The 14,822-nt window shown below is 35.8% G+C and overlaps 1 protein-coding gene across 1 annotated transcript; it reads left to right on the top strand.

Moving 5' to 3' along the window:
* The first annotated feature begins 9,482 nt into the window (after positions 1-9,482).
* On the top strand, positions 9,483-14,534 carry LOC149847683 (uncharacterized). The gene is made up of 6 exons (XM_090009197.1): positions 9,483-9,942; positions 10,696-10,977; positions 11,192-11,365; positions 11,626-11,732; positions 12,094-12,428; positions 13,687-14,534. The coding sequence occupies exons 1-6, from the start codon at positions 9,757-9,759 to the stop codon at positions 14,298-14,300; spliced, it is 1,698 nt and encodes a 565-aa protein (XP_089865323.1). The 5' UTR covers positions 9,483-9,756; the 3' UTR covers positions 14,301-14,534.
* The last annotated feature ends 288 nt before the right edge of the window (positions 14,535-14,822 follow it).

Raw genomic sequence — 14,822 nt, 5'->3', positions numbered from 1 at the left:
ACAATGATAAATTTGTGTTTTAGCCTTTTAGGTTAGTGGGGTGATTTTTTTGTCTCTTGATCATTGTAATTACTATGTCTTAATAAAAATTTCCCTTTTTTATGAGAAACATATGACAATCAGTTGTAAATTAAAAAAGCAGCTCACCAATTGGCAAATCTGTTTGGTTAGGTAAAATGAAGTGTTCATCACTTCATCCCCATCATTGGCAGTTGGCACAGGGTTCAAATGAATAAATAAATGAGTTAATATTTGCCACTGTCCTCATGAGTTACAAACACCTTTTCTTTTGTTTTTTTTTCTTTTCTTTTTTTTCATAAAACCTATCATCCAGGGTGATCTACTATTAACAAAAATTTAAGTGCACTCACCCTGAGGATGCTTATTTCAATAAATAAAATTTTATGATTAGAGTTTAGAAAATGTAGGATGTTCATTTCAAGCTTCAACAGTCATTCTCCACAAAAAGGTAAAGCAGAAGTATGTTTGACCTTCATAGCTCAAAATTTACTATCAAGAGAATCTGGATTCAGAATCCAAATTCTCATAAAAATAGCAAATAATAAAATAAATATAAAAGCATGAGTAAAGCATAAATAACTGAATCAAACCGAATATTGCTTTTTTCGGACTCAAGGTCGGTTAATTATTCATGGTTCAACTTGCAGGCTTTCTCTAATAGAACCCCCTCCTAAGGTGTGTATGGTGGTATAAGAATAACTTCCTCACCCTTGTGTAGATGTGATAATGTGAGGAATGGATCTAGCAGCACCTCCACTAGGGGTTCAGGATCGTGGCGATAGAGAGTGGGGATATCGTTAGGGAATTCATTCTCTCTAAGGTCAGCATTTAGGTATGAATTTCTTAGATGGGTCAAGTTTTAGATGGCATCCTTTATTTATAGGTTTTAAGAATGGGTTACGGGTTTTGGATCATGGATCTTGATCCTAAGCATCCATATATGGTTGTTGCACAACAGCCAACTCCTGATTAGTTGGATGGACTTCATGACACCCTTTAATTGGCTGAGGATGACATGGTTGATATTTATTGGCATGTGCCACACTACTTAGGAGTTAAGAAACCTAAAATGAACTAAGTTCAATGAATGCAGGGTGAGACTTATCCCTAAGACAGAGGTTCTTTGGATGCAAACAGCATATAGGTCTATTAAAGGCTTCCTAAGGAGGAATTCACACTCAAGATACCCAATATAAGAGATATAAATAAGGTCTAAAACTTATTCCCACATTCAGGGTAGCAGATGACAAAGGTTTTTGCCATTCATTCATAAATGATAAAAACTTTTATCGTTTGGACCAAAAGGGGGCAAGACTGAAAAGGAAACAACAACAACTTTTGTTGTCCAAACCAAAAGAGGAACAACCCGTAAGGACCGAAAGGAGGAAAGTCTAAAAGGGGGACAGCAAAAACTTTTGGCGTCCAGTGATCAAACGGCAATTTTTTTTTGTTTTGCTGTCTATAAAGAAATTTGAAGAATTTGAGTGTTTTGGACATCGACGAGGAGTTTTCTAAAAATTCTATGGTTTATGCCTATCTTTCAAGGTTTTTCTAAGCTAGGGTGTGCGAAATGACCTAAGATTTTAGGACTTTTGTTGGAGAATCTGAAAAAATACTTTTTTAGTTTTTAGCACTCAAGTATTGTGGGTGTTTACATCTACATGTTTTGTTTAAGTGAGAATAAGCCCTTACGTTGTTGAATTATAATATGTAGGCATGGTTTTATAAGGTTTAAAAAGTCAACCTTTTACTATATGTGATATTTTTGTATACTTAAAGTTGTCTTTTTAGCATAGTTTAAAAACTTGTGAGGTCAACCCGATGACTCGTTTAACTCGGCCCGGATCGCCCAATCACTAGGTCAAAAATGAGTGCAAACTCATTTTGAACAAAACCCGATCGAGTCACCAAGTGACCCAAACGAGTTAGTTGAGTCATGGGCGAGTCATGCATATATATTCATATATAATATTAGATATATAATTACATATATTATATAAATTATAATATAAATATTATATATACTATATATATTATATATAAAAATATAATTATACATTAAGAGTTTTCTTTTTATTTATTGACCTCATTTTCATAAAGATATCGATTTTTTTCTGAAACTGGTTGAAACAAAAAATGATGACAGAATAACCAAGATTCAAACTCATGCAAGATCTATTAAGAACAAGAATCATGGTAAGATTCATATAATCATGATTTTTTATACTCTAAACATATTTACAATATCATATAATACATCTTTGATCATATTTATGTTAATCTTGCTAAAACATTAACAATCATAATCCAAAAATCACAAAACCTTCATGAAATATCTCAAATACAATTTCATCTATGCAAGAATTACAAGAACATTAAAACAACATGAAATCATGATTAATCTATGCAATAATATGTTGTTTAATCATGCTACAAATGTACTAATCTACCATATATGATTAGATTAACTTTCTTTAACATAAAACATCAAAATTCTAAAACATTTTTTTGACCAAAACCATCTTTAAAAATGATTTTCGCGTATCTTTAACCATGATCTAGGCAATAGACAAATTTACAGCATCAAGATCTAAAGATAAACACTAAAAAATATCATTCTATATTTGTTATATATATTAAACAATCTAATAAAATACATATCTAACTATTCAAATGATTTTTGCTTTTTAGGGTTTCGAAACTAGACTTTTCCAACCGATCTTTCAAAACACCATTTTGAGTTTTCAAAAATCTTTTTCATGACTTGTCTCATGGTTTACTTGACCCAATCAATGATTTGAGCAATTTCTTGAAACCTATAAAAGTTTCAAAACTGGGCGGTCAAGTGTAATTTTAAGATACTTTAGGTGCCTATATGTCAATTACTTTTATTTTGACATTATTAATAATTTTTTCTTAAAAAAGACATTAATAGTTTTAAATATTTTAGTGTAAAATGTATTTTTGTATATTAAAAATAAAAATAATTTTTTATTGATTAAAATTTTACAAAGATGTCCATCCTTGTGTTTTTTCTTTTTTCAAAAAAATCATAAATTCGCATCACAAACTCATCGGTCTAGACTCATATTCGACTATTGGCATCCGGCTCAAATCTGAGTCTGACTAGACATACACAAGAAAAACTATTCATCGATTCTATTAAGGATAAAATGAACAAAACCTGATCTACACCCGGTGAAATAATAAATTGTGTTTTATTATGTCGAAAAACATATTTTTTATTTTTTTATATTAAAAATTGCAGAGGTTCAAGTCAAACTCGAGTACAATATGAAGTTTCATGAGCTATACTCGGATCTATATACTAATTGGACTCTGTGGGTTCTAACCCCAATGGCCCATCAAACCTCCTTCTTTATCATCAAACCCGGATCCATATACTAATCGAACTTTGTGGCTTCAACCCCAATGGCCCATCGAACCTCCTTCTTTATCATCAAACCCAGATCCTACCAAGTTGGAATTGGTCGTATAGCAGCCTTCACCATCACTCCAAACACAAACACACATACAATTAGGGGTGTCAATGGGTCAGGTTTGGTTTGGACCTAGGTAAAATCAGACTTGGATCAGATTCTGGGTATGGTATCGGGTCCGAACTAGGGTCTAATCAGTTCTATTATAAGAGAAACCATACCCGCACCTGAAAATAACTACATGAACCAGATCCGGTAAAATAATATTTTTTAGCATTTTTATATTGAAAAATTACAACCCTTAATCGAAACTCGGATCTGGTCCGGGTCTGGTATAAAATTTCACAAACTATACCCGGGTCCATGTATTAAGCGAACCTTTGGGTCTGAACCCGGGTCTTCCTATTTGTCACCATACTGGGACCCTATGGGGTTTGGTCGGGGTCCGGTCTGGGTAAACCAAACCCATTGATACCCTACATACAATCACGTGCTCATACGAGCAATAAGCAGGCAATGACCTAGCAAGTGTGCGGCCAGAGATCTAGCATGGTCAAGCGGACGTGATCGATGATGTCCACGTGTGATTGAGGCTCCACCACCAGCCAATCAGAAGGCAGGGTGATCAATTCAAATGGATATAGTGGGACTTGCCCACATTGTCTATGACTCTTTAGCTCTTTGGCCATTGTTATCTGTATCGTTGTGAATTGGCCAATTCGTATCTTAATGGCCAAAAACCGATACTAAAACAAACTGATTTGGATATTTTTTTAATATTTTTAAAAGTATTTAAAATATCTTATATTTTTAATAAATTTAATATTATTTTAATATTTTTCTGACACGGTTATTTACTGGTTAAAATTTGGCAGATTCAGCTGGATTCCCTGAACCGTTTTGAGATCCGATACCATACCGACAACTTTGGTTTTGGCAACTCGCCCACAGGCTTCCTAGAAGCATGCTCTATGGGACGTGAAATAGTAATGCTCTGGTGCGCTGGTCCTCATGTTACTCAAGGTGTGGTAGCCAGTGAGCGTTTGCACGGCGTCCTGATCCAATTTGAATTAGATCAGATCAGGATAAATATCTAATTATTACCAAATTAGGTTAAAAGTTTTTTCTTACCTTAGCCCAAACCCTATTGAAAACCACTTGAATTACATCCAATCATAGTCACAAAACATCACATATATTTTGAAAATGTTGCCAAAAAGCGACATTTTCAAAATATCACCTATATTTATATTTAAAAGATCACGTTTGATCATAACAATAACATGATAAAAACACTTTTTGTGGGAAATGGAAACCTACCCGATAAAAAAGTACAAACCCTACCCACTAAGAATTTTTTTTGATGTTTTTTCAAAATTCTGACATGATTGATTTACTAAAAATTAACACTTGGATCATGCATTTTAGATAGAAAGAATAGGATTTGAAACCTCAAAAATTTATAAAAATTGTAGACCATTGATTTTTGAACCTTATAAAAGCCTATCCATGCATCATATTCAAGGGTCAATTTCTAGTAAATCAATCATGATGAACACATATTTAAGGTGAGAATTAAGAAAAAAACACCAAAAATTGACTGTCCCAAGCAGGTACCCTACCACCCGGTGGGGATGCAGTCACGTAGCTTTCTACTACCCTAAATTAATAAATAAATAGATAAATAATATATATATATATTAGTAATGATATGGTGCTCCCCAAGTACCTACTCGAACCTAATAAAAGCTTTTAACTTTTTTAGTTGATAAGCATTATTTAGTAAAAAACAAGTTTTGGATCATGATTATAACATATATGTGTGTTTTTTAAGACTTTTAAAAATCAATGGCTCATAATTTCATGACTTAAAAATTATGATCCAAAGCATGATTCCTATCAAATAAACTATGTTAAATACATCCATAAGGTTTAATTGAGAAGATACAACCTACAACCATGATTTCTAGTATGTTGGAGTAGGTACTCTCAGAGCATCTCTCTCTCTCTCTCTCTCTCTCTCTCTCTATATATATATATATATATATATATATATATATATATATATATATATATATATATATATATATATATATTGATCAAATCGTCCACTATTATTGAACAAAACATTGACATTTTTTTTTTCAAAACAAAGTCAGTTAGCGATGTTGTGACCATCGCTAAGTGTCTAATTTTCGACCAGACAATTACCGACGATCGTGACTATCGCCGCTAATTGTCCAAAATCAATGTTGCATTGTCTCTTATATATATATATATAACATGCTTTTCCCAAGAAAGCCAAAAAACCAAGTTTTTCAAAATATTATAATATCTTTCTTCACCGACATTTTCCCCATAACAAGGTTTGTGACTATGAATCCTATTATGTTATCTTTAAAAAAAAAAATCATTATGTTCGATCCAAATCCAAATTGAGCCTGACCCGCTTACATACCCTCATTGCAACTAAATAAGGAAAGTGGTGTTGGATCCAGGTAACAAATCCAATGTGACCATAGGGTCTCGCAAATGGACTCCAAGAGCCACAAAAATGTTCGGTCAATAACTCACAAGAAAGCCAAACACATGAATTAAAAATACATTAATGTCTGGGATGAAAATGGCTACAGCAAGGGAAGCTATATATAATCACAACACACGCTAAAAAATGATCCTCCTTGATGCATGTTGTTACCTAATCAACCATTTGCTTCTATCTTTTGTCTTTCTAGTTTTCCTCCCTCACTGCGCACATTTCTGATCAAGAAAAACCAATAATGGTATCAGAGCAAGGTTACTGGTAAGCACAAGGACTCAGTGTATGTGTAAACTCGACTACCACCAGAAATCAAAGACAACGTAACCAGTGTGCACGTAGATTCGACCACCACCGAAAAAACAAAAAAAAGATTTTGGCATAAAAAAAGGTTTGTTTTTTTTTGTTTGGGGCTTCAATCACCGAAAACCATGTTTGACATCTCAAACCTGAAAATCGTGACCAGCCTCTCAAATCTAAAAACATAACCGCCCTCTCAGGGGACCAAACGAAAAAAAAAATCCTACCCCTTTTCTCATTAAGTCCCGTTAGGACCCTTTAAAAATCACACTTTCAAGTTTTTTTTTGTTTGATTTAAACCCTTAGATGTGTTTTATTATTGTTTATTTACTAAAAAACACACTTTCTTTCAAATTGATTTGATGCAAAAATGTAAATATTTTTATCATCAAATTTTAGTGTAATATCAACCATTAATTTTTTTCTCTTTAAAATACATATTTGAGAGTAAAAAATCTTAATCAAATACATGTTCCCTATTGAGTAAATAATGATAAACACATCTAACGATACATATCGAGCAAAAACTAATTGAAAGTATGATTTTTTGAAAAGTCCTAATAGGGCCTAACAAGAAAAGGGATAAGACCATCCCTTTCTCACATATATATATATATATATATATATATATATATATATATATATATATATATATATATATTATACATTTTTACATATTATCAAGCTTTAAAAAATAGTTAAAAACTATTTTTTTTTAGAAAACAAGTCAGCTTGTAATTGGTTAGCAATGCTCGACTCATGACAAACTAATGAGCCATGCTGGAGCAAGTCAGTAACCTCAGGGGGCATTTGATTCTCGAAAAATGTTGCACAAGGACACTATGTTATGTCAAGTCATGTCTTGACCCTATTGTTACATGGTGTTCTTGTCTAGTGTTTGCATCAATCATGTTAGAACACTATAGTTCATGCATCCTGCGTTTGATTTACCATCACATACAACTTGAACACAAATGTTTAAAATTTGTACATTTTAATAAAATAAAAGAAATTCATATTCGAAGCATAAAAACAAGAAATTTGGATTTAACATGTGTTCACTCAATAAGTTGCAAGAATAAGATTACATGACACTCAATAAAATACAAAATTGAGGATTAAAATATAAAATCCCTAAAATCTAAAGCATAAAAAAAAAACAGATTTAACACCATTCACTCAATAAGTTATAAAAATAAGAATTAAAAATATAAAAAGCATGCAAAAAAAATAGATTTAACTTTATTTGCTCAACAAATTACAAAAATAAGGATTAAAATGCAAAACCTCTAAAATCTAAAGCATATCTTAAAAAAATTCAGATTTAGCAACATTCCTTTAATAAATTGCAAAAATATGGATTAAAATATAAAATATTTAAAATCTAAAACATACATAACAAATAAAATTAGAGTTAACATCATTCACTAAATAAATTGAAAAAATAGGGATTAAAATACAAAACCCCTAAAATCTAAAGCATGTATGAAAAAAAATGGATTTAGCATCATTCACTCAATAAATTACAAAAATATGAATTAAAATTCAAAATTCCTAAATTCCAAAGTATATCTAAAAAATATATTTAACATTATTTATTCAATAAATTACAAAAAATATGGATTAAAATACAAAATCCTTAAAATCTAAAGCATATCTAAAAAATTTTAAATTTAACATTATTCACTCATAAATTATAAAAATAGAAATTAAAATAAAAAATCCCTACATTCTAAGCATACCTGAACAAATTTGGATTTAGCAAACCCTAACCCTAAAATTGAATTAAGGTTTACTCTATCAATGATTAAGAGAGAGAGAGAGAGAGACTGAAATAGGGTGAGAGAGAGTATGTGTACCGAAGATTGTCATCGATGGAGGCATACTCTGCCTTTATTTTTTTGAGTTAAAGCACACCCCTCGATGTTCATCCCATGATGTTTCATGGGGAGGGGAAAAACATTGCTGGATAGTGAAACACTGTCCCCAGGATGACTGCCTACAACATCCGTGCGCACCACATTTGCATGGGTGCACAAGCATGCATGGGCCCCACATGGTGGGTATCCCGACGATTCAAATGCCTCTTAGAGTGTGTTTGAGTGTGATCCCCGCATGTTGTCTGGGACCCCACGGAATGCGCAATTCACCAAACACTTGATGCACATCCTAGGAACAGTGAAACATCATTCCAATACCCCCTCCCTTTTATGTTGAGAACAAGACAATTTTTTAAATAAAAGAGGCATGATTATCAGCTCCCCTCTACTCCTCTCATCCCTTCCCCCAACCCTTCAATTGTCTACTTTCTCCTCCTTTTTCCCTCGACCCTTGACCTTTGATGATGGATGGCAACGATGATTAGGATGAAAGGAGCTCCAACGTCTCTCTCTTTTTCTTTTTCTTTTTTGTCTCTTTTGAATTTCTCTCTCATTCTTCTTCTTCTTCTCTTTTAACTCACTGCTGCAGGCTGAATGTGGTTAGATTTTAACAATTCTAGGGTTAAAAATTAAGGCTTTTGAATTATCTGTGTTTTTTGTTATATTTTATGGTTTGATTGTCATGAATGACATGCATTTTGGGCTGAATTGGGGTCAAAATTAGGGATAAAATTAGAGTTTGATTGTTTTGAATGGAATATGACTGATTTTAAGGTTTAGATGTAGGGTTTTTGCATCATTTTTATTTTATTTTATGCTTTTTTTCTTTAATTTTATGGTTTGTTTATTGTTTCTTTGATTTTATAGTTTATTTCTGGTTCATTTCTCTTGTAGTTTAAGGTTTTAGGGTTTCTTTGATTTTATGGTTTATTTATAATTTACTTTTTTATAGTTTAGGATTTTATGATTTATTTATATATATGTCCTTGTTCAATCAAAACAAACACTGGACAAGTACAATTGTTGTTCTGAACAGAACTTGTTCTGTTCAACTGTCCTGTCCAAGCTTCACACTTTCAATGCGCTCTGCCTCACCAGAAGCCACTCTATCATACGATTGGAGTTAATACCGTACGTTCCCCTTGTCGGGATTCTCAAATTACTAAAAAACCCTCCCTCACTTCTTAACCTTCCCGTGAAAAGTATGTAGAAATAACCGAAACAGGTTGGGACAGAAAGTCATTAACCGCCCTATAAGTAAAAGCGTGGCGGCCTATATTTATCCAACCATCCTCCCTACGCGGGAAAAAGGGAAAAATATTTTCCTTTTTTTTTTCGTCTGTGAGGAAGAAGCCAAGAAGGGAAGGTTTGAAGAGAATCCGAGCGATGAGGTTCAAAGCGCGTCGAGTTCTTCCGTGGATGCCGTTGGATTACGTCAGTGCTCGATCTCGTCGGTAGATTTCGTCCTGCCAGAGATCATCCTTCATCGCTCCTGCTAATTTCTCGTTTCCGTTCGTCTTTCCCCCACTGTCCGTGGCAATTCTAGGGTTTTCTGAAGAGATCTCGCCTGCGTCATATGGTTCAGATCGTGAATTCGGACGGGCTGGATTCGAAGAAGGCGGTGATGAAGCCGAGGGAGGCGGCGTTCCCGGAATTGGAGACGGTGAAGAGATTGCCGGTGAAATTGGAGATCGAGGAGCTGTCCGAGGAGGAGCGTGGGCCGCCGAGCAAGAGGTCCAAGTTTCCGGTGACGTTCCAGCAGGTAGGGATCAGATCCGTCATTTCTGTGCGTTTTTCGCCTTAAAGTAGTTTTTGTTCTTTCTTTGCCCTTTTCGTTCTTTCATTTTCTGGGCGGATTTTGTGCATCTGATTCTTCGTCGAAGGAATAGTAGGGTTTTTTGTTGAGTCTCTATGATTTAGTTGTTCAAAATTCTGGATGAATTGGGGGATTTTGTTCTCATTCTTTTTTTTTCGAGGGGGGGGGGGGGGGGAGGGGAAGAAATGGGTGTGAAACCGTCGTGATCATGATATTTAGGGTTTAGTAGAGATTTGTTCATTTTGCGGTGATCGAATGGTGGAGAATTGCTCTGGGAGTAAATTGGGTTGTAATTGCCTTAAAATGTCTGCGGTATGCAGAATGTGAGTCGCTAGATGGTGCGTTGATCTATAAGTAATGGCAAAATCGGATACAGTTGGGATTTATTTTTGGTTGAATGATTCTTCTGACGATTTTTGTATTGTCATCGAACGCTGTTTTGATGTTTGAAGGCGCCTAGATGGTGTACAAATGGTGGTTTGTGATGCTTCATCAATGCCTTCTGTTTGTGAGGGTTGGTACTTGGTGGTGAATGAGTATGGTAGGTATGCTTCCTTTGTGACATTTTGTTGGCCAGAAAGTTGAAGTCAATTGCCGAGTGGAATCGGCCTAAAAACCATGACAATGTAGATGCTTGGTTTTGCGTGTGTCTGAAAAGCACCCATCTATCCTTACTTCTTATTTTGTCTCTCGTGGCAGTGGAGCACGGGGACTAGCATGATTCCACCCCAGCAAGCCCTGTACAATCCACTGGATGAACCTAGCCCACTTGGTTTGCGTTTGAGAAAAAGTCCATCTCTGTTGGATTTGATTCAGATGCGGCTATCTCAAGGGGATTCTGCAACAGTTGGGGTCGATGGCAGTGGAGATTTGGATTCGGCAAGAAGAAGGGACTCAAAAGCTGCTGTGACATCTGGTACAGCCGACAAGCTGAAGGCATCCAACTTCCCTGTCTCGCTATTAAGGATTGGTTCTTGGGAGGTATCTCTTTTCTTATGGTTAAATTGTTTTGATACGTTAACAAGACTGTTATATTCTGGTTGAAAGTGTTTGAGTTTGTTTGTTCATCTACATTCTCTGCCTTCATGCTGCTTTCTTCTTATTAATCTTCCCTAGATGTTGCACTTTTTTGGTAGATGTGAAAGTCATGCAGTTTTTAATCGTGTTTGTCCCATTTATCTGGTATCTAATGCAGTGTGTATCGAGGTATGAGGGTGATCTAGTTGCAAAGTGCTACTTTGCGAAGCATAAGCTTGTGTGGGAAGTTCTTGATGGTGGTCTCAAGAGCAAAATTGAGATCCAGTGGTCAGATATCACTGCTTTGAAAGCCACTTTTCCAGACAATGGGCCAGGCACTCTTGATATAGTGGTAATGCCACATGACTGTTCTGCTGCTTGGATTTATATAGATGTATATATTTTTTGCATTTTATCCTTTTATGAATGCTTTGAACCTCACCAAGGACATGGCATTGGATAGAAATGATTGGAGGAAAAGGATTCATGTGGAAGACCCAAAATGAATTTCTTTTTTGGTTCATATTGCTGACCCCAATTGTTTTGGGATGAAGGCGTAGTTGTTGTTGTTGTTATCCTTTTATGACATGGTTGCCTTGATATCTGGTTCAGTTGGCCAGACAGCCTCTCTTTTTCAGGGAGACTAACCCACAGCCCAGGAAGCATACTCTATGGCAGGCCACCACAGACTTTACCAGAGGCCAAGCAGCTATACACAGGTAATTTGGTTGTTGTAGAATTAGTTCAATCATATCATTGTCGTAAGGTTACATTCTAGTAAGTGTAATTTTTTATGGAGCGACAGTTTGTTGCTTACTCCTTTCGTTCTTTTTCACCTCTGTCGTTTCTAACAAAATCCTCCTTTTGTTTGCACTGTTGTGAATCCTTCCATATATCTAAATTTTAGGGTCTCTTGTTATAAGTATGCATAAATCTTTCATAAAGAAAGTTTATCGTAAGTCCTAGCATCTTCCTAGCTACTCTCTGTGTGTGGGGGGGGTGGGGTGGGGGGGCGGCAGGTGTACTTATATAATTTTATATTCACATTGATCTTTGATTTGTTCAAATATGTGCATTCAGGAGACATTTCTTACAGGTTCCTTATGGATTGCTTAATAAACACTTTGAGAAGCTCATCCAGTGTGATCCCCGTTTGAACTTGCTAAGTCAGAGAGAAGATATAACCACAGGCTCTCCATACTTTGATCCCAGGGGATCTGCATTTGAAGCGCAAGATGATACAAAACGACATGGATTTGACCATTTGAAGAGTGATTATGTGTCAGCATTCTCTGGGTTTCAGGACTCTTCATCAACATGTTCTGGTCAGTCATCGGGCTGTAAGAGTGAGCCTCTGGATCATGTTGGGGGAATGCATGAGCCTGTGTCTAAGGAAGCTCCTTCACCTATCTCAGGTATGCTCCTGAAGCTTGTTATATCTCTGATTCTCTGGTATAATTTTGAAATATTGGAAACCGGCAGTGCTTTGGAAACATGCATGCAGCTGGTGTTAAGGGTTTGTCAAGCCAAGTTACTTCTGGAGTTTGGCTTGGTATGCCACAATCATGCTATTTGTGTACTTGTTGAAATACCGAGTAGTGTAAACATGATAAGAACACTTTTGATCAAGAATTAAGAGAATCTTAAACTATTTAAGAATTTGGTTGTGCATTTTTCAAGTTTATTTTTTTTTCAGTTTACGGTTACCATGAAAATGATTGATGTGGGTTTTCAGATATATTGCAGTTCTCCTAAATTTCTATTCTCTCTTCTTGTCAAAATGTATTACTTGTTCTAGCATGTCATATTGTCTAATCCTACTGCTTGTCCATAGACACAAGCACATGGGTGTGTAATTGTGCATGCATACAAAAACAAGAACTGCACACACATGATACTAGCATGTTTCCTACTGGCGTGCATGTACCTTTTTAGGCACTCCTTATGTAAAATTGCTAGTTTATGTGGTGCTGCTGTGCATGCTTTTCACTACCTCATATGTGCACGCAAACACGTGCATATGCATGCATGTGGATAAACACACATGAACAAAGTCAGCTATACCTTGGAAACATGTGCTGCTACTGAGACTGTTGATGTGCATTGTTTCCTTGTATGCTCCAACTTGTATAGTTTTGTAATTGGAGGTTTCAAGTCATCATTCACGTTTCAGATAGCAGCACATTCATGTAATTTATCTGGGTTTGTGATATTTCTTTTAATTGGTGATCTAGCAATGAACCTTTTTCATCTTGACAAGGGAAGACTTTAAGTTTCTTAAAGAATGAGACTCTGTTTGGAAACTAGTAGCTGGGATGGGAGTCAATGCGATTGGTAAAAACTTGGTCAAACTACCTTGGTGGTGGGTGTTTTATGCATTTGGGATGGAAGTGAGGTTCTTTCTCCTTTGTATTTACACCAAAGAATGGAATTGATAGCTACCACCTCCTAGATGTGGTAGCTGCGAAATCCAGGATTTGGCTGCAGCCACTTCTTCAAATGTATATTCTCCATCTGACTACCAGTTTCCAAACGGAGCCTAAATTTACTTGTTCCTTCTATTTTTATCCAGTTGCATCATTTTTGACATTTGGGGAGGTCAAGTGGAAGCTTGGTCTTGTCAAATGCCAGCCTTGTTCTCGTTGTCTAACATGGTTCTAAATTTGGCTGTAGTGCATTCAAGGGTTATTGAAGAACATCCAAGCAATGAAAATGATGTATCAAAGGGGCCAAATCTTTGGGAACAATTCAAGGTTCCTGCACTCCGCGCATCGATGTCAATGAGTGATTTGGTAAATCATATTGAGCACTGCATCACAGAACAGATGACCTCCAGGAATCCTCTCCTCTCTGGTGAAGGCCAGTGGAATAAGGATATACTGGATGAGATAACTCAGCATCTGCTCAGTGATTCACAGAATTCCCTGGCTTCTGATGAGCAGCGTCTTATGTCAAGGGTGAACTCTCTCTATTGTCTTCTACAGAAGGATGCAACTACTGATCAAGCAATACCGACACACTGTAAAAATGATGGTGAATCTGAAGTCAAAACCGATGATCAATCTGATGATGATCATGATATTGTGTCCCCATTGGGAGGCTATGGCAAAATGTCTGAGTTTGCAACTTCGTCTAAACCTGAGCTTGGCAATGTGAGCAGCAAGCAGAACTCTGCAATGTCTAGAAAAGACTCCCTCGGAGATTTGCTGCTTAGCCTCCCTCGAATATCATCACTTCCCCAATTCTTGTTTAACATCTGGGATGACATTGGTGACCATGCTAGGTGATGTTTTTCATTGGGCTGAAGGGTCGTTGTAGAAATTATATTATTGAACAGCTCTCCAGTTCTGCTCCTCTTCTCGGTTGTTTCTGTTCAACTGGATTTAGATGTTGCAGCACTGTGATAAAAATCTCTTAGTTCTCAGGATTCAGATGATTGCATATGACGAATCCTGATCTAGGAAATGTTTACCATTCATGCTTCTTTCTGCATATCGATATAAATTGATCATTTGCAGCCATGCTCTCTCTCTCTCTCTCTCTCTGCATGATCTGTCATTGTTCTAATTGTGCATTGGTTTTCATCCTCAATTGTCAAGCCACTGAGAAGTTCTCTTGAAGACCATAAAAGTATGAACGCAGGTGCTGAAAATATACTTACGTATTGCAGTTGGCTACAACGTGCAGAAATCCTTGCATCTTATGAGCGGTAAGATGCCCATGCATTGGTTTATTTCAATTTTGAACAAGATTCATGAAACTGAAGAGCCAGAACAAATCAACAACCATAATGGAGGCAATTCAAACAT

Source organism: Nuphar pumila, chromosome 1, assembly GCF_984573655.1.
Source record: "Nuphar pumila chromosome 1, dmNupPumi1.hap1.1, whole genome shotgun sequence".
NCBI classification, from domain to species: Eukaryota; Viridiplantae; Streptophyta; class Magnoliopsida; order Nymphaeales; family Nymphaeaceae; genus Nuphar; species Nuphar pumila.
Note: the sequence above shows the minus strand (reverse complement) of the source record. Positions and strands in the feature narration are given on the sequence as shown.

Bases quoted from the DNA above. Each gene is read 5' to 3' on its own strand.
- LOC149847683 (XM_090009197.1), top strand. From the start codon at position 9,757: ATGGTTCAGATCGTGAATTCGGACGGGCTGGATTCGAAGAAGGCGGTG. The intron at 11,366-11,625 runs GTAATGCCACAT...TATCTGGTTCAG, and splicing joins CAGGCACTCTTGATATAGTG to TTGGCCAGACAGCCTCTCTT. The intron at 12,429-13,686 runs GTATGCTCCTGA...ATTTGGCTGTAG, and splicing joins AGCTCCTTCACCTATCTCAG to TGCATTCAAGGGTTATTGAA.